Below are 24,414 nucleotides of genomic sequence, written 5' to 3'. Positions count from 1 at the left end.
AGGGAACGCAATCCGGGTCATAACCATTTATATGGTGAATAGGCTTTCAATGGAAAAACACCCATTTCAAAATAATGGCAGTTCCTGGATGGATTTTCCTCAGGTTTTTGCCTGCCATATCAGTTCTGTTATACCCACAGACATTATTTTAACAGTTTTGGAAACTGTAGAGTGTTTTCTATCCAATTCTACCAATTAAATGCATATTCTAGCTTCTGGGCCTGAGTAGCAGGCAGTTTACTTTGGGCATGCTTTTCATCCAAAATTCAGAATGCTGCCCCCTATCCTAAAAAGGTTTTAAACAGGTGTAACTTCTCTCTCTCTCTGTGTCTGTTGACATCTTGACACCGTATCTGCTTCTTCTCACTGTCTGCTCTGTTTGCAGAGCCCACCTGAAGAGCACACATATGTTACCTATTTAGGCTGCAGGTCTAATGCCACAGTGACACAGGAAGAAAGAGAGAGAGAGAGAGTGCTGCTGGCATTTTCCCAGTGCCCAAACACACATGTTTGTAGTAACTGTATGTACACTGAGCTCTTCCCTCCATAGTCTGGAGCCCTGTCCTTCAAAGCTCAAATATCCTGGGCTCTACAGTAGTAGAACATTCCATGAAGGAACTCTGGGCTGCTGCTCTGCTGCTGAACAGTAGTCTCAGAAACCTGACCCTAGGCAGCAGCAGAGACTAGGGTCTGGTTTCAATGACAAACTCTTTTGGCAACTTTGATAAGAGAAAAAAAATTCAGACAGACAACTCTCTCAACAAATCACGAGGAAGACATGCCAGAACGGCAGGATTTGAAACCAAAGTTTGCAGGGAAATCCTTTGCAGTGGTTTTAGTGAAAGTAGTTGATCCAAACTAGCCACTTAACTTATTCAAAATAACCTCTGTTATCCCCATCTTGCTAGCTACTATTTTAGATTTTAAAAAGAGTCCGTTATTGAAACTAGACCATAGTCACTGCTGAGAACAGCATGTCTGCTCTATATCTCTATGTCTTTGTGGTACAAGGGCTGTTTGTAGACCAGAGAGCACATTTCTGTGCAAACGGAGAGGCCCAAATCCATGATAGTAACTGAAGAATCTAAAATCGTCCATTGACATTAGTGCATTAATAACAATGTTTGAGTTAAGTGCACACATCTGAAGATATGTTTCATCTCATCTCTGTTGTCTCCTTCTCATCAGTAACTCCAGTGAACTTCCACTCCTGTCCCTGCCATTGTCACCAGACTTATCAATCATTTCAGGCTGATGTTGACTTTGGACCTGTTCAAAGCATCAACACCGTGTATCATGGGTAAATTGTGACTGACTGACTGATATACTGATATATTGATATAATAATGAGTGGTTATTTATGACGCAAGGTGATTTGTAGATCAGTCTGTCTCGACTCGCCTTCAAAGTTGGCTTCAATGTTAAACGCCCTCTTTCACTTGACCAAGTTTTTGAGGTGTGAGTCATTGAGGAGATGTTGAAACTTCGGTCTGTCCTAAATTCCACCAAACAACAAGTGATGATGAAGACTGCACAATCACTGGAATGAGGAAACAAACTATTCACTATCTCAAAAAATCTAAATCTGAAACCCATAGACATGCATGCATACCGACAGACATTCAAAGAGCCACACGGATAAAAAGATTCATAAAGATAATAACAGATCGTTATGATCGGTCTGCTAGAGTGAGATGATAACAGCTTCTGGGAAATCTACTGTCATGTAGTTTGTTCTACTCAGAGAATTTCGGGGGGGGGGGGGGGTTGAGACAGAGCAAAAGAGGGATAGAAAGAGCGAGAGAGAGAGTTGGTGAGGTAGAGAGAGGATAACGGGTGTCCCTGGGGATAGTGTCTTGTGGTAGCCTTGAGTTAGAACTACAAGGCAAAATATGCAATCTCTGTAGACCTAATGTCATGATTTGCACAAAAATATGCTTCCACTATTGCAATAAGCACAATAGAGAACAAAGTTTCCTTTGATGGGAGCAATTTTGAGACACAGAGTCTGTGTCTGTCTAGCTGTGGTAAACAGTGTGAAGTGAAGTTGTCGTTGTTGTTTTACAGTAGATGCCTCCAGTCCTGTGACGTATGACACTCTCAAGTAGACTCCTACCGGTTTCTTCTCGTGATCACACTGAGGTTGAGTTAAGTGAAAAGGCTGGGGGGTGGAACTGGATCATTGGAACTGGAACTGGAAACCATTATTGCTTTTGTGCAGAATAACCCGACGAGGTCAAGTCAAAATCTCCTCAATTCCATCCACCAAGAGACCTTACATTATGTCTAAGATAGAATTTAATATATTTTTTCTAATTATTTTACAGTCAAGTCCACATTAACCCCTCATAGAAGAGCCAGACAACAGCTCCATGAGTAAGGCCTGCTTCACTCACAGCCCTCTGTGGTCTATTGGGTTAAAGGAAACAGAACCACAATGGTGGCATGATACGCTTGTCATGTTTTAGGGAAGACCCAGATGCAGATAGTTTTGAAGTAACACAAGTTTATTACTAGAACAGGGGACAGGCAAAACGGCAGGTCAAGGACAGGCAGAGATCAGAAATCCAGATCAGAGTCCAAAAGGTACAGAACAGCAGGCAGTCTCAGGGTCAGGGCAGGCAGAGTTAAATAATCCAGTGTGGTGTGGTGGGCAAGGTACAGCAGAGCAGGCAGGCTCAGGGTTAGGGCAGGCAGAATGGTCAAAACCGGGAAAACTAGAAAACAGGAACTATAGAAAAGACAGGCGCAAGGGGAAAACCACTGGTAGGCTTGACGAATAAAACGAACTGGCAACAGACAAACAGAGAACACAGTTATAAATACACAGGGGATACTGCGGGGAGATGGGAGACACCTGGTGGGGGGGTGGAGACAAGCACAAAGACAGTTGAAACAGATCAGGGTGTGACAATTCTAATCACCTAAACTAGGGGATTCTGGACAGAATACCCCAGAAGTTCTTATGGCCTCTGTATCAAAGCCGAAACAAAAACACAAAAAAAAACATTTCCAAATGGGAGAGAAATAAATCAACCTAAAACATAAAAATGATTTCATCCAATTGATCAAAAATGATAAATATTAGAAAACACCTTTTTTTATGTCTGACAAAATGTAGCATTAAACAATTTCCATCTCACTTAAATATATATATATATATATATCATTTCCATCTCCTTGGATCAATTAACATGGTCCTCAAAATGTACACATTATCTACAATTTTCATAAAACATGTCAATAGTAAAGAGCCGTTCTGTGAGTTTGTGTGGCCTATCACTTTGAAGTTGAGCTGTTGTTGCTCCTAGACATTTCCACTTCACAATAACAGCACTTACAGTTGAACGGGGAAGCTCTAGCGGGGCAGAAATTTGACGAACTGACTTGTTGGAAAGGTGGAATCCTATTACGGTGCCACGTTAAGTCACTGAGCTCTTCAGTAAGGCCATTCAACTGCCAATGTTAAACTATGGAGATTGCATGGTTGTGTGCTCAATTTTACACCCCTGTCAGCAATGGGTGTGACTGAAATAGCCAAATCCACTAATTTGAAGGGGTGTCCACCTACTTTTGTATATTTAGTGTATATACAGTGGGGAGAACAAGTATTTGATACACTGCCGATTTTGCAGGTTTTCCTACTTACAAAGCATGTAGAGGTCTGTAATTGTTATCATAGGTACACTTCAACTGTAAGAGACGGAATCTCGGTCCCGTGTGGCTCAGTTGGTAGAGCATGGTGTTTGCAACGCCAGGGTTGCGGGTTCGTTTCCCACGGGGGACCAGTACGGAGAAAAAAAACTGTATGAAATGTATGCATTCACTACTGTAAGTCGCTCTGGATAAGAGCGTCTGCTAAATGACTAAAATGTAAAAATGTAAATCAAATATCCAGACAATCACATTGTATGATCTTTAAGTAATTAATTTGCATTTTATTGCATGACATAAGTATTTGATACATCAGCAAAGCAGAACTTAATATTTGGTACAGAAACCTTTGTTTGCAATTACAGAGATCATACGTTTCCTGTAGTTCTTGACCAGGTTTGCACACACTGCAGCAGGGATTTTGGCCCACTCCTCCATACAGACCTTCTCCAGATCCTTCAGGTTTCGGGGCTGTCGCTGGGCAATACGGACTTTCAGCTCCCTCCAAAGATTTTCTATTGGGTTCAGGTCTGGAGACTGGCTAGGCCACTCCAGGACCTTGAGATGCTTCTTACGGAGCCACTCCTTAGTTGCCCTGGCTGTGTGTTTTGGGTCGTTGTCATGCTGGAAGACCCAGCTACGACCCATCTTCAATGCTCTTACTGAGGGAAGGAGGTTGTTGGCCAAGATCTTGCGATACATGGCCCCATCCATCCTTCACTCAATACGGTGCAGTCGTCCTGTCCCCTTTGCAGAAAGGCACGCCCAAAGAATGATGTTTCCACCTCCATGCTTCACGGTTGGGATTGCGTTCTTGGGGGTGTACTCATCATTCTTCTTCCTCCAAACACGGCGAGTGGAGTTTAGACCAAAAATCTCTATTTTTGTCTCATAAGACCACATGACCTTCTCCCATTCCTTCTCTGGATTATCCAGATGGTCATTGGCAAACTTCAGATGGGCCTGGACATGCGCTGGCTTGAGCAGGGGGACCTTGCGTGCGCTGCAGGATTTTAATCCATGACAGCGTAGTGTGTTACTAATGGTTTTCTTTGAGACTGTGGTCCCAGCTCTCTTCAGGTCATTGACCAGGTCCTGCCGTGTAGTCCTGGGCTGATCCCTCACCTTCCTCATGATCATTGATGCCCCACGAGGTGAGATCTTGCATGGAGCCCCAGACCGAGGGTGATTGACCGTCATCTTGAACTTCTTCCATTTTCTAATAATTGCGCCAACAGTTGTTGCCTTCTCACCAAGCTGCTTGCCTATTGTCCTGTAGCCCATCCCACCCTTGTGCAGGTCTACAATTTTATCCCTAATGTCCTTACACAGCTCTCTGGTCTTGGACATTGTGGAGAGGTTGGAGTCTGTTTGATTGAGTGTGTGGACAGGTGTCTTTTATACAGGTAACGAGTTCAAACAGGTGCAGTTAATACAGGTAATGAGTGGAGAACAGGAGGGCTTCTTAAAGAAAAACTAACAGGTCTGTGAGAGCCGGAATTCTTACTGGTTGGTAGGTGATCAAATACTTATGTCATGCAATAAAATGCAAATGAATTACTTAAAAATCATACAATGGGATTTTCTGGATTTTTGTTTTAGATTCCGTCTCTCACAGTTGAAGTGTACCTATGATAAAAATTACAGACCTCTACATGCTTTGTAAGTAGGAAAACTTGCAAAATGTCAAATACTTGTTCTCCCCACTGTATATAATTTCCAACTCCTTGGATCAATTAATACGGTACTCAAAATGTACAAGGCATTTGCAATTTAAACAAATCTTAACCAGGAGCCAGGTTTCAGGAGTGGGTTTGATGATGAGATTAAAGCTAAAAGAAAAGTAGAATGCTGAAATACTGTGCTTGTTATCACACACACTAATACAAGCTCAGCAGTTCAGTGTAGCCAGGTTGGGTTTCCTCCACCAATCAAGAGTTCATGTCATTTAAAATAAAACATTTAACACCATTTTCTATAAGACGTTCTAAAAAAAACATATTCTAGAAGAACTTCTAAACAAAACATGTTCTAGAAGCCGTTAAAAAAAAACATATTCAAAAGCAGTTCTAAACAAAACATATTTGAGAACAACTTCTAAACAAAACATGTTCTAGAAGCCATTCTAAACAAAACATGTTCTAGAAGCAGTTCTAAACAAAACATGTTCGAGAAGCCGTTCTAAACAATACATGTTCTAGAAGCAGTTCTAAACATAACATTCTAGAAGCAGTTCTAAAAATGAGGGGAACCAGAGGAAACAAACACATGACCAACAGAAGATCAGAATAAAGCAGCAAAGACTCAACCATTAGTACAACACTACATATCTAAACTAGAAAACACATTATTCTGCATTTAATAATTCACACCTTCCACTTAGTATGTACAGTTGAAGTCGGAAGTTTACAGCTTCCTGTTTCCTGTCACAACTTGCAGACTTGTTTACGCTGCTGTGCGTTTTGTTGGCGATCTTACTTTGCTACCTGACGGTTTTTTACTTTTTCATTACCGTATATTTTTACTTTTTCCCTCACTCAACTTTTTTCATTCAACTTTTTCACCCCGGAGGTTTTATCTGGACATGGTTCGTCAGGACTTCAAACAGCCGAAGCTAAGTAACATTAACATGATGCCTTCTAATTGCAGTTGTTGTACTTATAATATACAGGAGAACGATCGCCTTACGGCAAGGATAGCTGTGCTGCAAGCCCAGCTTCAGACGCGATCGTTAAGCAAGGGTAATTTCAGTGTAGGAAAGGATGAAACAGCGTCTGTGCCACCAGTAAGTACAGATAGTAACGTTAGTATAAACCCCCTCGCACGGTCCCCGCAGCCGGACATCTTTCTCATGGCTTCTGGAGGGAAACGCTGTAGGAATGCTCAACCAGTGTCGCTTATTCAGCCGACAGAAACTTTCAACCGGTTCTCCCCATTAAGCGAGTCGGAGTCGGAGGCCGAGACTTCTCTGGTCTCTACTCCTCCCGTTGTGGGGTCTGAGACGCCGACGGCTCCCACCATTAGCTCTGACAAATTGAAAACCCTAGTCATTGGCGACTCCATTACCCGCAGTATTAGACTTAAAACTAATCATCCAGCGATCATACACTGTTTACCAGGGGGCAGGGCTACCGACGTTAAGGCTACTCAGCCTACTCACTCACTTTTTATAGCTACTGTTTACAGGCCTCCTGGACCATATGCAGTGTTCCTCACCGAGTTCCCTGAATTCCTATCGGATCTTGTAGTCATAGCAGATAATATTCTAATTTTTGGTGACTTTAACATTCACATGGAAAAGTCCACAGACCCACTCCAAAAGGCTTTCGGAGCCATCATCGACTCAGTGGGTTTTGTCCAACATGTCTCTGGACCTACTCACTGCCACAGTCATACTCTGGACCTAGTTTTGTCCCATGGAATAAATGTTGTGGATCTAAATGTTTTTCCTCATAATCCTGGACTATCGGACCACCATTTTATTACGTTTGCAATTGCAACAAATAATCTGCTCAGACCCCAACCAAGGAGCATTAAAAGTCGTGCTATAAATTCTCAGACAACCCAAAGATTCCTTGATGCCCTTCCAGACTGCCTCTGCCTACCCAAGGACGTCAGAGGACAAAAATCAGTTAACCACCTAACCGAGGAACTCAATTTAACCTTGCGCAATACCCTAGATGCAGTTGCACCCCTAAAAACTAAAAACATCTGTCATAAGAAACTAGCTCCCTGGTATACAGAAAATACACGAGCTCTGAAGCAAGCTTCCAGAAAATTGGAACGGAAATGGCGCCACACCAAACTGGAAGTCTTCCGACTAGCTTGGAAAGACAGTACCGTGCAGTATCGAAGAGCCCTCACTGCTGCTCGATCATCCTATTTTTCCAACTTAATTGAGGAAAATAAGAACAATCCAAAATTTCTTTTTGATACTGTCGCAAAGCTAACTAAAAAGCAGCCTTCGCAAATGGAGGATGGCTTTCACTTCAGCAGTAATAAATGTATGAACTTCTTTGAGGAAAAGATCATGATCATTAGAAAGCAAATTACAGACTCCTCTTTAAATCTGGGTATTCCTCCAAAGCTCCATTGTCCTGAGTCTACACAACTCTGCCAGGACCTAGGATCAAGGGAGATACTAAAGTGTTTTAGTACTATATCTCTTGACGCAATGATGAAAATAATCATGGCCTCCAAACCCTCAAGCTGCATACTGGACCCTATTCCAACTAAACTACTGAAAGAGCTGCTTCCTGTGCTTGGCCCTCCTATGTTGAACATAATAAACGGCTCTCTATCCACCGGATGTGTACCAAGCTCACTAAAAGTGGCAGTAATAAAGCCTCTCTTGAAAAAGCCGAATCTTGATCCAGAAATTATAAAAAACTATCGGCCTATATCGAATCTTCCATTCCTCTCCAAAATTTTAGAAAAAGCTGTTGCACAGCAACTCACTGCCTTCCTGAAGACAAACAATGTATACGAAACGCTTCAGTCTGGTTTTAGACCCCATCATAGCACTGAGACTGCACTTGTGAAGGTGGTAAATTACATTTTAATGACGTCAGACCGAGGCTCTGCATCTGTCCTCGTGCTCCTAGATCTTAGTGCCGCTTTTGATACCATCGATCACCACATTCTTTTGGAGAGATTGGAAACCCAAATTGGTCTACATGGACAAGTTCTGGCCTGGTTTAGATCTTATCTGTCGGAAAGATATCAGTTTGTCTCTGTGAATGGTTTGTCCTCTGACAAATCAATTGTAAATTTCGGTGTTCCTCAAGGTTCCGTTTTAGGACCACTATTGTTTTCACTATATATTTTACCTCTTGGGGATGTCATTCGAAAACATAATGTTAAATTTCACTGCTATGCGGACGACACACAGCTGTACATTTCAATGAAACATGGTGAAGCCCCAAAATTGCCCTCGCTAGAAGCCTGTGTTTCAGACATAAAGAAGTGGATGGCTGCAAACTTTCTACTTTTAAACTCGGACAAAACAGAGATGCTTGTTCTAGGTCCCAAGAAACAAAGAGATCTTCTGTTGAATCTGACAATTAATCTGGATGGTTGTACAGTCGTCTCAAATACAACTGTGAAGGACCTTGGCGTTACTCTGGACCCTGATCTCTCTTTTGAAGAACATATCAAGACTGTTTCAAGGACAGCTTTTTTCCATCTACGTAACATTGCAAAAATCCGAAATTTTCTGTCCAAAAATGACGCAGAAAAATTAATCCATGCTTTTGTTACTTCGAGGCTGGACTACTGCAATGCTCTACTTTCCGGCTACCCGGATAAAGCACTAAATAAACTTCAGTTAGTGCTAAATACGGCTGCTAGAATCCTGACTAGAACCAAAAAATGTGATCATATTACTCCAGTGCTAGCCTCCCTACACTGGCTTCCTGTTAAGGCAAGAGCTGATTTCAAGGTTTTACTGCTAACCTACAAAGCATTACATGGGCTTGCTCCTACCTATCTTTCCGATTTGGTCCTGCCGTACATACCTACACGTACGCTACGGTCACAAGACGCAGGCCTCCTAATTGTCCCTAGAATTTCTAAGCAAACGGCTGGAGGTAGGGCTTTCTCCTATAGAGCTCCATTTTTATGGAATGGTCTGCCTACCAATGTGAGAGACGCAGACTCAGTCTCAACCTTTAAGTCTTTACTGAAGACTCATCTCTTCAGTAGGTCCTATGATTAAGTATAGTCTGGCCCAGAAGTGTGAAGGTGAACGGAAAGGCTGGAGCAACGAACCGCCCTTGCTGTCTCTGCCTTGCCGGTTCCCCTCTTTCCACTGGGATTCTCTGCCTCTAACCCTTTTACATTGGCTGAGTCACTGGCCTACTGGTGTTCTTCCATGCCGTCCATGGGAGGGGTGCGTCACTTGAGTGGGTTGAGTCACTGACGTGGTCTTCCTGTCTGGGTTGGCGGCCCCCCCTTGGGTTGTGCCATGGCGGAGATCGTTGTGGGCTATACTCGGCCTTGTCTTAGGACGGTAAGTTGGTGGTTGGAGACATCCCTCTAGTGGTGTGGGGGCTGTGCTTTGGCAAAGTGGGTGGGGTTATATCCTGCCTGTTTGGCCCTGTCCGGGGGTATCATCGGATGGGGCCACAGTGTCTTCTGATCCCTCCTGTCTCAGCCTCCAGTATTTATGCTGCAGTAGTTTATGTGTCGGGGGGCTAGGGTCAGTCTGTTACATCTGGAGTATTTCTCTTGTCTTATCCGGTGTCCTGTGTGTATTTAAATATGCTCTCTCTAATTCTCTCTTTCTGTCTTTCTCTCGGAGGACCTGAGCCCTAGGACCATGCCTCAGGACTACCTGGTATGATGACTCCTTGCTGTCACCAGTCCACCTGGCCGTGCTGCTGCTCCAGTTTCAACTGTTCTGCCTGCGGCTATGGAACCCTGACCTGTTCACCGGACGTGCTTGTTGCACCCTCGACAACTACTATGATTATTATTATTTGACCATGCTGGTCATTTATGAACATTTTAACATTTTAACATCTTGACCATGATCTGTTATAATATCCACCCTGCACAGCCAGAAGAGGACTGGCCACCCCTCATAGCCTGGTTCCTCTCTAGGTTTCTTCCTAGGTTTTTGGCCTTTCTAGGGAGTTTTTCCTAGGGAGTTTTTCCTAGCCACTGTGCTTCTTTCACATGCTTTGCTTGCTGTTTGGGGTTTTAAGTTGGGTTTCTGTACAGCACTTTGAGAATATCAGCTGATGTACGAAGGGCTATATAAAAATAAATTTGATTTGATTTGATTTGACATACACCTTAGCCAAATACATTTAAACTCCGTTTTTCACAATTCCTGACATTTAATCCTAGCAAAAATCCCCTGTCATAGGCCAGTTAGGATCAGCACTTTATTTTAAGAATGTGAAATGTCAGAATAATAGTAGAGAATGATTTATTTCAGCTTTCATTTCTTTCATCACATTCCCAGTGGGTCAGAAGTTTACATACACTCAATTATTATTTGGTAGCATTGCCTTTAAATTGTTTAACTTGGGTCAAACGTTTCAGGTAGCCTTCCACAAGCTTCCCACAATACGTTGGGTGAATTTTGGCCCATTCCTTCTGACAGAGCTGGAGTAACTGAGTCAGGTTTGTAAGCCTTCTTGCTAGCACACGCTTTATCAGTTCTGCCCACAAATGTTCTATAGGATTGAGGTCAGGGCTTGCCTGTGATGGACACTCCAATACCTTGACTTTGTTGTCCTTAAGCCATTTTGCCACAACTTTGGAAGTATGATTTGGGGTCATTGTCCATTTGGAAGACCCATTTGCGACCAAACTTCCTGACTGATGTCTTGAGATGTTGCTTCAATATATCCACATAATTTTCCTACCTCATGATGCCATCTATTTTGTGAAGTGCACCTGTCCCTCCTGCAGCAAAGCACCCCCACAACATGATGCTGCCACCCCCGTGCTTCTCGGTTGGGATGGTGTTCGGCTTGCAAGCATCCCCCTTTTTCCTCCAAACATACCAATTGTCATTATGGCCAAACAGTTATATTTTTGTTTCATCAGACCACTAGAACATTTCTCCAAAAAGTACGATCTTTGTCTCCATGTGCAGTTGCAAACCGTAGTCTGGCTTTTTCATGGAAGTTTTGGAGCAGTGGCTTCTTCCTTGCTGAGCGGCCTTTCAGGTTATGACGATATGTCGATATAGGACTCGTTTTACTGTGTACATAGATACTTTTGTACCTGTTTCCTCCAGCATCTTCACAAGGTCCTTTGCTGTTGTTCTGGGATTGATTTTCACTTTTCGCACCAAAGTACGTTCATCTCTAGGAGACAGAACGTGTCTCCTTCCTGAGCTGTATGACGGATGCGTGGTCCCATGGTGTTTATACTTGTGTACTATTGTTTTTACAGATGAACGTGGTACCTTCAGGCATTTGGAAATGGCTCCCAAGGCTGAACCAAACTTGTGGAGGTCTACCATTTTTTTTCTGATGTCTTGGCTGATTTCTTTTGATTTTCCCATGATGTCAAGAAAAGAGGCACTGAGTTTGAAGGTAGGCCTTAATACATCCACAGGTACACCTCCAATTGACTCAAAGGATGTCAATTAGCCTATCAGAAGCTTCTAAAGCCATTACATACTTTTCTGGAATTGTCCAAGCTGTTTAAAGGCACAGTCAACTTAGTGTATGTAAACTTCTGAAGCACTGGAATTGTGATACAGTGAATTATAAGTGAAATAATCTGTCTGTTAACAATTGTTGGAAAAATTACTTGTGCCATGCACAAAGTAGATGTCCTAACCGACTTGCCAAAACAATAGTTTGTTAACAAGTAATTTGTGGAGGGGTTGAAAAACGAGTTTTAATGACTCCAACCTAAGTGTATGTAAACTTCCCACTTCAACTGTATATTATATACAGTACCGGTCAAAAGTTTGCATACACCTATTCCTTTAAAGGTTTTTCTTTATTTTAAAAATGTTTTACATTGTAGTATAACAGTGAAGACATTAAAACTAGGAATTAACACAGATGGAATCATATAGTAACCAAAAAAGTGTTAAACAAATCAAAATAGATTATTATGTTTGAGATTCTTCAAAGTAGCCACCCTTTGCCTTGATGACAGCAAGTTACATGCCTCGCTGTCCTACACTATGTTTCTACAATACTGCAGCCAGTTTCATGCAACTGGTGTCCTGAATGTTATTCTTTTTTGAAGATTTTTTGTACTTGTTTACCCATTTTTCTCCCCAATTTTGTGATATCGAAATGGTAGTTACCGTCCTGTCCCATCGCAACTCCCGTACGGATCGAACCCGGGTCTGCAGTGACACCTCTAGCAGTGCGATGAAGTACCTTAGACCGCCTCACCACTCGGGAGGCCCCTGAATGTTATTTTAACCTTAATATTGCAGCCAGGGCCAAAGAGTGGAGAGGAGAGGAGCAGATAACAATAATTACAGTTTTTGACCATCTTTCTTTCAAATTAGCAGAAAGCCATTTGATCAGAATAATTAAGATTAGGAATCTCCAGGTCAACCATAGTCCATTTCTTAATTGAAGAGAGACCCCAGAGAAAGAGATGTAATAATAATATACATACAATAATATACAACATAATAACATATCACTGGAATACACACATCATCATTATCATCTTGACACAATGTACATCCTCCACTGACACAGTACAACTACATTGAGGGGGCGAAGCTGTTAGCTGCTAATTTTTATGAGCTCTCACTACTACAGTAGATGCAGGATATATTGTATTTCCATCCAAGCTGTGACAATGATAAGTATGCTGTAGGTGACAGTATTGTGCCAGTTGAGTGCCTGGGTTGCCATCAATAATGGCTGATCCCATGCTGTGACTCCACTCTCCCAGGGTTTCTCAGGGGGAGTGTGCTATGCAAAAACCACATGTCCATTTCACCACACAATGAATAGGTTACACACTTATACATGTGTGAAACAGGACAAATATAAGCACCCCTATTTGACCTTTGAAGTGTTAATATTACATAGCCTATTTGAGGTTTATTACTTACCATAGGAACAACATTTTAGCACCCTCTAGAATAACTATTTCTACTATTTGTATTTTATGCATGTATTCTACTGTGGATGAACTAATAAAGGGGGCAAAGACAAACGGTGGCATGTCTTGTGAAATCAATGTATTGGTGATGGAGGAGTGGCTGACTCAATAAATGCTTAAGTGTTATCCAAATGTTAAAAGATCCAAATGTAAATAAAAATAAAAAAACTTGGATCTTGTGAGAATATTTCCGGAAAAGAGGGGAGTCACCACACTTGCGTCTTTCACCTTGAACAAAAACATTTTTATATTGCACTTCAGACAGATATAATCCGTTACTTATTTGTGTGACTTGTCTGTCTGTCACCTTTAGCTGGAGCAAGTGAGTCAGTCAGTGTGGATGTCTGTCAGAGAGAGTGGGTTTGGCTGGGAGGGGGCAGGGTTATGCAGACATTAGATGAGATTTGGAGGATGCAACAGGTGTGTTTTTATTGATTATGCTGACAGGTCACTGTGTCAGTCTGCTAGAGGAGAAAACAGAGTGAGAGACTAAGAGAGAGAGAGAGAGAGAGAGAGAGAGAGAGAGAGAGAGAGACTTTCCAAGCAAGCTGGTCCTGGGGCGCTGTTCACAAACAAACAGACCCCACAGAGCCAGGTCAGCAACACAAATCATGAGAAAACAAAAAGATAATTACTTGACACATTAGAAAGAATTAACAAAATAACAAAGGAAACTAGAATGCTATTTGGACCTAAACAGAGAGTACACAGAGGCAGAATACCTGGCCACTGTGACTGACCCAAACTTAAGGAAACCTTTGACTATGTACAGACTCAGTGAGCATGGCCTTGCTATTAAGAATGGCCGCCATAGGCAGACCAGGCTCTCAAGAGAAGATAAGCTATGTGCACACTGCCCACAAAATGAGGTGGAAACTGAGCTGCACTTCCTGCCAAATGTATGACCATATTAGAGACACATATTTCCCTCAGATTACACAGACCCAAAATAATTTGAAAACAAACCCAATTTTGATAAACTCCCATATCTATTGGGTGAAATACCACAGTGTGCCATCACAGCAGCAAGATTTGTGACCTGTTGCCACATTAAAAGGGCAACCCGTGAAGAACAAACACCATTGAAAAGGAAAGGAGGCTGCCTTAATCAACATCCATGTCTTCGGCACCCAGGGAACCGTGGATTAACAGCCTTGCTCAGGGGCAGAACAACAGATTTTTACCTTAGCATCTTGGGGATTCAAACAAGCAACCTTGCGGTTACTGGCCCAATGCCCTCATCGACAACGATGAGACAGCCTATAGGGAGGAGGTCAGAGACCTGGCCGTGTGGTGCCAGGACAACAACCTCTCCCTCAAGACAAAGGAGATGATTGTGGACTACAGGGAAAGGAGGACCGAGCACGCCCCATTCTCATTTTGGCATGGGTCCTCAGATCCTCAAAAGGTTATATAGCTGCACCATTGAGAGCATTCTGACTGGTTGCATCACTACCTGGTATGGGAACTGGTTGCATCACTGAAACTACAGAGGGTAGTGCGTATGGCCCAGTACATCACTGGGGCCAAGCGTCCTGCCATCCAGGACCGCTATATCAGGCGGTGTCAGAGGAAGGCCTTAAACATTTTCAAAGACTCCAGCCACCCTAGTCATAGACTGTTCTCTCTGCTACCGCATGTCAAGTGGTACCGGAGCGCCAAGTCTTGGTCCAAAAGGCTCCTTAACAGCTTCTACCCACAAGCCCCCCCTACCCTATTTTACACTGCTGCTACCCTCTGTCTATTATCTATGCATAGTCACTTTAACTCTACCTACAGGTACATATTACCTCAATTACCTCGACTAACCGGTACCCCCTGTATATAGCATCGCTATTGATCAATTATTTGTTACTTTTATTTTCCATTTTTTACTTAACACTTCTTTTTCTTAAAACTGCATTGTTGGTTAAGGGCTTGTAAGTAAGCATTTCACTGTAAGGTCTCTACACCTGCTGTAATAAATGTTTATATTGTACTTCAGATAGAGATCAGCTGTGACTTACATTTGTGTGACTTGTCTGTCTGTCATCTTTATCTGGAGCAAGTGAGTCAGTCAGTGTAGATGTCTGTCAGAGAGAGTGGGCTGGGCTGGGAGGGGGCAGTTTTATGCAGACATTAGATGGGATTAGGAGGAAGCAACAGGTGTGTTTTTACTGAAGATACTGTCAGGTCACTGTGTCAGTCTGCTAGAGGAGCTTACAGAGTGAGAGACAGAGAGAGAGAGAGAGAGAGAGACAGGGACAAAGTGAGAGGAAGGGAGAGAGAGAGACAGAGAGAAGAAGAGAGAGAGAGAGAGAGAGCGAGAGAGAGAGGGAGAGAGAGAAAGAGAGAGAGAGAGAGAGAGGGGGGGGGGAGACAGTGAGAGGAAGAGAGAGAGAGAGACAGATAGAGGAAGAGAGAGAGAGAGAGAGAGAGAGAGAGAGAGAGAGACGGAGGCAGTGAGAGAGAGAGTGAGAGAGAGCGGGAGTGTGTGAGAGAAACTGCAACGAGAGACACCGAAATTGAGAATTGGACAGTACCACCAGAGAAAACTTATGGCACCCATGGGTGATGTTCTCCACCTGTTAGTCATCCTGTCCTTGTTGGAGACAGGCAATGCCAAAGTGAGAGACTTCAAAGCAGCAGGAGCCACAGCACCAGGAGATATCATCATTGGAGGGCTGTTTCCCATCCATGAGGGAGTAGAGGAATCCCCCAACATCTCAGCACCCCATGTATCACAGTGTGTCAGGTACAGTAAATGCCAAAATAAGATTGGGTGTTGTAAAGAGATTCCTGAGGATTCTCTCTCTCTCTCTCTCTCTCTCTCTCTCTCTCTCTCTCTATTTCTCTGTGGGGTGTGTGTGATTCTGTCCGCATTTATGACTAAGTTTTCGTGAGAGAGAGTTTATTTACTCACAGGTTAACCACAGACAGTGTGATGATCCAACTATGCCTTATGTACCTTACACAAACACACACACACACACACACACACACACACACACACACACACACACACACACACACACACACACACACACACACACACACACACACCCCCCCCGGTTCAACACGGGCGGGTTCACCGAGGCATTGGCTATGATCCACGCTGTAGAGTCGGCCAACAGATCCCCTGTCCTGACTACACTAGGGATCTCTCTGGGGTACCGTATCCACGACTCCTGCTCTGATGTCACCACCGCTCTGAGGGCCTCAGCTGACTTCACACAGGTAAAGGCTCTTTAGCCAAAACGTTGGTCAGATCAATCCACAGCAAGTATAGATGAGTGTGTGACCTGTTCTTCATTTGTATAGTTTCTCTTCCATTAGCCAGCATCTCATTTAAATGACGTACATTCTTTACTTCACAGGAGCCCACCACGGACTGTGGGGGAGGGGTCAACACCTCTAACTCTTCCTCGCCAATCATGGCCGTCATAGGGGCCTCTTCCTCTGAGATTTCCATCTCCGTTGCCCGGCAACTCAACCTAAAGCTCATCCCTCAAGTAAGCAGCCAAAACCCACCCACAGAGTGATGGTTGATGGACAGTAACAAAATAAATAATAATAAAGAACTGAGTTGTGTAGAATAAATGAAATAGACAGCAATGATGATACAGATGATTGGCCAAATCAATCCAACACAATGTAGACAGAAATTCATTCTCTCTTCGAATCATCACAGATCAGTTATGCCTCCACTGCCATCATCCTGAGTGACAAGAACCGTTTCCCTGCTTTCCTGAGGACCGTGTCTAGCGACCTGTACCAGACACGGGCAATGGTCCAGTTGCTTAGCGACAGCAAATGGACCTGGGTGGGCATGATCACAACGGATGGAGACTACGGCATCTCTGCCCTGGACAGCTTCGTCTCCCAGGCAACCGCCTCAGGGATCTGTGTGGCCTTCAAGGAGATCCTCCCTGATTCGCTAACCAGTCCTGACGGCGAATCAGCAATCAGCCAAGCCGCCGCAACCCTCAAATTGAACCCCAATGTCAAGGTGGTGGTGTCATTCGCCAAGCCTACTCAGATGATGTACCTATACCAGAAGCTGAGGGGTGTGTGGTCGGGGCTGGGGGAGAGGGTGTGGGTGGCCAGTGACAGCTGGTCCTCGTCCAAGGAGGTCTTGGGAGAAATGGACCTCCCAGATATTGGCAATGTGGTGGGCTTCTCCTTCAAAAGAGGGAACCTGGCTCCTTTCCATCACTACCTGATGAATCTGATTAACATCAATGATGTCATAGGAAACAACTCCTTCCTAAAGGAGTTCTACTCACTGCCAAACAGGTCGGAAAACTCCGGGGTTTTGTCCTCCTCCACACTCCCAGCAGAGATCCTGCTACACAACAGCTATGTCTTCAATGTGGAAATGGCTGTCAGTGCCATCGCCCATGCAGTGGCTGATATCTGCAGCAAAAAGGACTGCAAGACACCAGGCACGGTCCAACCCTGGGAGGTAGCTACTGCACAACTCCTCATGTGTACAGCACATCAAACTGTACTTATATATTGTATCTCATCTAATATATCTAACATATTTGGTATATGGCTTTGGTCTACGGTATGTGAATGAACATGCATTTGCATTCATTCCAGGTGCTTGGAGCCCTGAAGGACAGTTGCTTTGAGCTGGAGGGGAAAAGCTACTGTTTTGACGAGAAAGGAGACATCAACCTGGGCTATGATGTAACCCTGTGGAACTCTGTGAGAGGGGTCATCAACGTCCATGACGTTGTAGCTGAGTACCATCCAATCAACAACAGCTTCAGCTACACCAACGGAAACACCACAAATCTCACTGACCTGAGGGTAAGGGTAAGGGTAAAGGTTAGGGTTAGGATTAGGGTAAGGATTAAGGTTAGGTCTCAATCTCTTTTAGTCTGTTTGCTAGGCTGCCACACTAAGGTTCAAGTACACATCCATATTAACCTATCCCACTTGACATAGAGAGACACAAACACAAACAGGCCGGAATGTCAAAGAATCTACTTTTTCTTTCTCAAAGTGACTAAAGAAAACTAAACATACCTGTTTGAGAGACTTCTCAGCCAAACTGTAAAACAAGTAAAGATGGAAAATAAATAACTCCTAATCAGTGAAACAATGGGCATTGTTTGAATGTGAAAACCACATACCTTGGCACATACTGGGAGCACCTGTCTGTTATCACACATTCCTGTTTGATCTCAGTGATGATCTAAAAAACAAAAAACACAAAACTCAAAACACAAAACTGAATACACCTGGTCTATTTAACACGGTTTTAAATCGAGAGCTAGTTTAAACTGTGCCCAGGAAACTGGCCTAACATGTAAAGGCTTGTTTGAATACTACTATTAATAGATTTCAGTCACAGTTTTCTTGGGTCAGCCATTTAAATTAGTGCATTGTGTCCCGGTGCAGGACGTGGTGTCTGTGTGCTCGCCTAGCTGTGAACCTGGGAAGTTCAAGAAGACTGCTGAGGGTCAGCACACCTGCTGCTATGAATGCATCAACTGCACTGAGAACCACTACTCCAACTACACTGGTTAGTTCTCCTGTACTGTCTCTCTATACACACCCGCGTACTCTATCTCTCCTCAGTAAACTGGTGTTGCCCTGTTGTTCACACAATCTTCCTCCATTTCTTCAATACTTTTCCTCAGATTTCCCAACACTGTCGTTATCCAACACTGTTAGTACTAGGCAACAACACACACATTTCCACGCTAAACATTTGTTCAAGTACTATCCTACCTTACAACCCTTCTCTCCAGACATGGACCAGTGTCTCTCCTGTGATACAAAGACAGAGTGGTCCCTGGAAGGGAGCTCTGGGTGTACTCATAAGACCCTGGAGTTCTTCTCCTGGCAGGATGGCTTCGCGGTGGTGCTGCTGGTGCTGGCGGCCCTGGGCATCGTCCTGGTTCTCCTGGTGGGGGCTCTCTTCCTACACCACCACCAGACCCCCGTTGTGAAGGCTGCCGGGGGGGCTTTCTCCCAGATCATCTTGCTCTCCCTAGTGGGAAGTTTTGTTAGTGCTGTGTTCTTTGTAGGTCATCCCAGCAGCCTACAGTGTAAGGTATGTACGATACACACAGTTTGGGAAACACTGCTGTAATGCACTGTCTGTGACATTGTCTGATTTTACTAGCGTTATTTTGTGAATTCATGGTTTATTGTGTGTATTGTTCTGAACCTTTTGTAACTTTGTGGTAAGGAATTTAGTTTGTAAATGGAAAGCAAATTTTAATACAAAGAGATAATATATACTGCTCAAAAAAATAAAGGGAACACTTAAACAACACAATGTAACTCCAAGTCAATCACACTTCTGTGAAATCTAACTGTCCACTTAGGAAGCAACACTGATTGACAATACATTTCACATGCTGTTGTGCAAATGGAATAGACAACAGGTGGAAATTATAGGCAATAAGCAAGACACCCCCAATAAAGGAGTGGTTCTGCAGGTGGAGACCACAGACCACTTCTCAGTTCCTATGCTTCCTGGCTGATGTTTTGGTCACTTTTGAATGCTGACGGTGCTTTCACTCTAGTGGTAGCATGAGACGGAGTCTACAACCCACCCAAGTGGCTCAGGTAGTGCAGCTCATCCAGGATGGCACATCAATGCGAGCTGTGGCAAGAAGGTTTGCTGTGTCTGTCAGCGTAGTGTCCAGAGCATGGAGGCGCTACCAGGAGGCAGGCCAGTACATCAGGAGACGTGGAGGAGGCCGTAGGAGAGCAACAACCCAGCAGCAGGACCGCTACCTCCGCCTTTGTGCAAGGAGGAGCAGGAGGAGCACTGCCAGAGCCCTGCAAAATGACCTCCAGCAGGCCACAAATGTGCATGTGTCTGCTCAAACGGTCAGAAACAGACTCCATGAGGGTGGTATGAGGGTCCGACGTCCACAGGTGGGGGTTGTGCTTACAGCCCAACACCGTGCAGGACGTTTGGCATTTGCCAGCGAACACCAAGATTGGCAAATTCGCCACTGGCGCCCTGTGCTCTTCACAGATGAAAGCAGGTTCACACTGAGCACATGTGACAGACGTGACAGAGTCTGGAGACGCCGTGGAGAACGTTCTGCTGCCTGCAACATCCTCCAGCATGACCGGTTTGGCGGTGGGTCAGTCATGGTGTGGGGTGGCATTTCTTTGGGGGGCTGCACAGCCCTCCATGTGCTCGCCAGAGGTAGCCTGACTGCCATTAGGTACCGAGATGAGATCCTCAGACCCCTTGTGAGACCATATGCTGGTGCGGTTGGCCCTGGGTTCCTCCTAATGCAAGACAATGCTAGACCTCATGTGGCTGGAGTGTGTCAGCAGTTCCTGCAAGAGGAATGCATTGATGCTATGGACTGGCCCGCCCGTTCCCCAGACCTGAATCCAATTGAGCACATCTGGGACATCATGTCTCGCTCCATCCACCAACGCCACGTTGCACCACAGATTGTCCAGGAGTTGGCGGATGCTTTAGTCCAGGTCTGGGAGGAGATCCCTCAGGAGACCAGCCGCCACCTCATCAGGAGCATGCCCAGGCATTGTAGGGAGGTCATACAGACACGTGGAGGCCACACACACTACTGAGCCTCATTTTGACTTGTTTTAAGGACATTACATCAAAGTTGGATCAGCCTGTAGTGTGGTTTTCCACTTTAATTTTGAGTGTGACTCCAAATCCAGACCTCCATGGGTTGATAAATTCGATTTCCATTGATTATTTTTGTGTGATTTTGTTGTCAGCAAATTCAACTATGTAAAGAAAAAAGTATTTAATAAGATTATTTATTTCATTCAGATCTAGGATGTGTTGTTTAAGTGTTCCCTTTATTTTTTTGAGCAGTGTATTTCTGTCTCAACGTCTCATATTTTCTCATCTCATCATCAAGGTGCGCCAGGTGCTGTTTGGCCTCAGCTTTACCCTGTGTGTTTCCTGCATCTTGGTCAAGTCCCTGAAGATCCTGCTGGCCTTCCAGCTCAACCCTGACCTGAAGGACGGTCTCCGCCGCCTCTACCATCCCTATGCCATCATCTGTCTCTGCGTGATCCTACAGGTCCTCACCTGCACCCTGTGGCTGGTCCTGCAGAGCCCCCGGGAGAAGGCCACCATCTTCACCACCACTGTGTTGGCCGAGTGTGACGAAGGCTCCCAAGTGGCGTTTGGTGTGATGCTGGGCTACATCGCTGTCCTGGCGCTCGTATGTTTTTCCTGCGCGTTTAAAGGCCGCAAGCTGCCACAGAAGTACAACGAGGCCAGGTTCATCACCTTCAGCATGCTCCTCTACCTCATGTCCTGGGTGATATTCGTGCCCATCTACGTGACCACCTCTGGGAAGTACCTGCCAGCAGTTGAGATGGTGGTCATCCTCATCTCCAACTATGGCATCCTCAGCTGTCATTTCTTCCCCAAGTGCTACGTCATCCTCTTCAAAAAGGAGCACAACACCAAGAGTGCCTTCATGAAGAACGTGTATGAGTATTCCAGAAAGGGTATTACTGACTCTAGCTCTGTCTCTGAGACTTCAGTCTCTCAGACAGAAGACAAGTGCATCAGTCACCCTTACTCCATCAGTTCACCTTCCTTCTTCATGTCTACTACACCAGTAGAACCCACAGCACCTCTGAATTGCTGGTCCGTTGACCTGAACATTCAGAGCATTGACACTGCAACCCATTGCACCGTCGTAGACCATGGAGTGTTTTTCGCAGGTCAGATGACTCGACCACACCGTCTGAGGAGAAGCATGAGCCTATGAGTGGAGTGGACCAGTGTCTGGAACTTTTACATCTTACAGTACATCGCACAGTGTTTCTCTGTGATCCTCTCTTTGGTTTGACTGTTCCCTTTTTGCTTAGTCTATTGCATGTTTTTTCCTAAGTTTTTCTTTTTTACATTCAAGGCAATATAGGTAACACTTTATTTGACACTTATATGGACATGACAGTGTCATAAACAAACAAACTCTGTCATACGGTGTTATATTCATCTATCTATATTTGTATTGGTTAAGCGTCAATGGTATACAGGGTTGATTTATTTCTGAACTGCATATGATTTCTATACTGAAATGTTCTAACTAAGCATCATGGAGGATGTTGGTTTTTGCTATAGATATACCGTGATGTTGTGTGTTGGATCCCTGAATAGGCAGTTTCTATGTGTGATGTGTACAGTAAACAGCATTTCTATCGATTATGGGAGCCGATGCAGCAGGATACAAACAAGATATTACCTTTCATATTGAAAACAAGTCTACGATGAACACTATAGTTGGAATTTGTGTCAGTTTCTTAATGCATACCTAGTTTGTCAGTGGACGTTATTGAAGTTCTTACATATTTCTAAATACCTTGAAATCTATTTCCACATTATTCATGTATATATTCACATTACTTTGTGTACAGTATATTAAAAGTTTGAATGTGCAGTTGACTTTCAGTTGCTGTTTCCATGCTCTAAATACACGTCCATTCAATTACTTACCCATTTAATTTGTTATGGATACGTGGGACGGTAGCGTCCCACCTGGCCAACATCCGGTGAAATAACAGAGCGCCAAATTCAAATTAAATTACTATAAATATTAAACTTTCATGAAATCACAAGTGCAATGCATCAAAATAAAGCTTAACTTGTTGTTAATCCAGTCACCATGTCAGATTTCAAAAAGGCTTTACGGCGAAGCAAACATGCGATTATCTGAGGACAGCGCTCAGCACACAAAACATTACAAACAGTTAGCAGCCAAGTAGATTAGTCACGAAAGTCAGAAATATCAATAAAATTAATCACTTACCTTTGATGATCTTCGTATGGTTACACTCACTAAACTCCCGGTTACACAATAAATGTTAGTTTTGTTCGATAAAGTCCCTCTTTAGATCCAAAAACCTCCATTTTGTTGGTGCGTTTTGTTCAGTAATCCAATGGCTGAAATGCGGTCACAACGGGCAGACGAAAATTCCAAATAGTATCCGTAAAGTTCGTAGAAACATGTCAAACGATGTTTATAATCAATCCTCAGGTTGTTTAGCCTAAATTATCGATAATATTTCAACCGGACAATAGCGTCGTCAATATAAAAGAAAAACAAGAAAGGCGCACTCTCGGTCGTGCGCAGAAACCAGCTCTGAGGACATCCCAGGGTCCACTCACTCAATGTTGTCATTCTCCCTCATTTTTCAGAATAAAAGCCTGAAAAATGTCTAAACACTGTTCACAACTAGTGGAAGCCATAGGGAACGCAATCTGGGTCATAACCATTTATATGGTGAATAGGCTTTCAATGGAAAAACACCCATTTCAAAATAATGGCACTTCCTGGATGGATTTTCCTCAGGTTTTTGCCTGCCATATTAGTTTTGTTATACCCACAGACATTATTTTAACAGTTTTGGAAACTGTAGAGTGTTTTCTATCCAATTCTACCAATTAAATGCATATTCTAGCTTCTGGGCCTGAGTAGCAGGCAGTTTACTTTGGGCATGCTTTTCATCCAAAATTCAGAATGCTGCCCCCTATTCTAAAAAGGTTTTAAACAGGTGTAACTTCTCTCTCTCTCTGTGTCTGTTGACATCTTGACACCGTATCTGCTTCTTCTCACTGTCTGCTCTGTTTGCAGAGCCCACCTGAAGAGCACACATATGTTACCTATTTAGGCTGCAGGTCTAATGCCACAGTGACACAGGAAGAAAGAGAGAGAGAGAGAGTGCTGCTGGCATTTTCCCAGTGCCCAAACACACGTGTTTGTAGTAACTGTATGTACACTGAGCTCTTCCCTCCATAGTCTGGAGCCCTGTCCTTCAAAGCTCAAATATCCTGGGCTCTACAGTAGTAGAACATTCCATGAAGGAACTCTGGGCTGCTGCTCTGCTGCTGAACAGTAGTCTCAGAAACCTGACCCTAGGCAGCAGCAGAGACTAGGGTCTGGTTTCAATGACAAACTCTTTTGGCAACTTTGATAAGAGAAAAAAAATTCAGACAGACAACTCTCTCAACAAATCACGAGGAAGACATGCCAGAACGGCAGGATTTGAAACCAAAGTTTGCAGGGAAATCCTTTGCAGTGGTTTTAGTGAAAGTAGTTGATCCAAACTAGCCACTTAACTTATTCAAAATAACCTCTGTTATCCCCATCTTGCTAGCTACTATTTTAGATTTTAAAAAGAGTCCGTTATTGA

The 24,414-nt window shown here is 43.8% G+C and overlaps 1 protein-coding gene across 1 annotated transcript; it reads left to right on the top strand.

Moving 5' to 3' along the window:
• The first annotated feature begins 15,401 nt into the window (after nucleotides 1-15,401).
• On the top strand, nucleotides 15,402-22,661 carry LOC106579301 (G-protein coupled receptor family C group 6 member A). The gene is made up of 8 exons (XM_082961615.1): nucleotides 15,402-16,003; nucleotides 16,320-16,476; nucleotides 16,617-16,751; nucleotides 16,931-17,704; nucleotides 17,845-18,057; nucleotides 18,652-18,775; nucleotides 19,005-19,309; nucleotides 21,123-22,661. Exons 1-8 carry the CDS (start codon nucleotides 15,798-15,800, stop codon nucleotides 21,987-21,989), a joined length of 2,781 nt encoding a protein of 926 aa, XP_082817741.1. The 5' UTR covers nucleotides 15,402-15,797; the 3' UTR covers nucleotides 21,990-22,661.
• Nucleotides 22,662-24,414: the final 1,753 nt, after the last annotated feature.

This window comes from Salmo salar, chromosome 02 (genome assembly GCF_965601325.2).
Source record: "Salmo salar chromosome 02, fSalSal1, whole genome shotgun sequence".
Classification (NCBI taxonomy): domain Eukaryota; kingdom Metazoa; phylum Chordata; class Actinopteri; order Salmoniformes; family Salmonidae; genus Salmo; species Salmo salar.
This window is presented reverse-complemented; position numbering and strand designations above follow the sequence as displayed.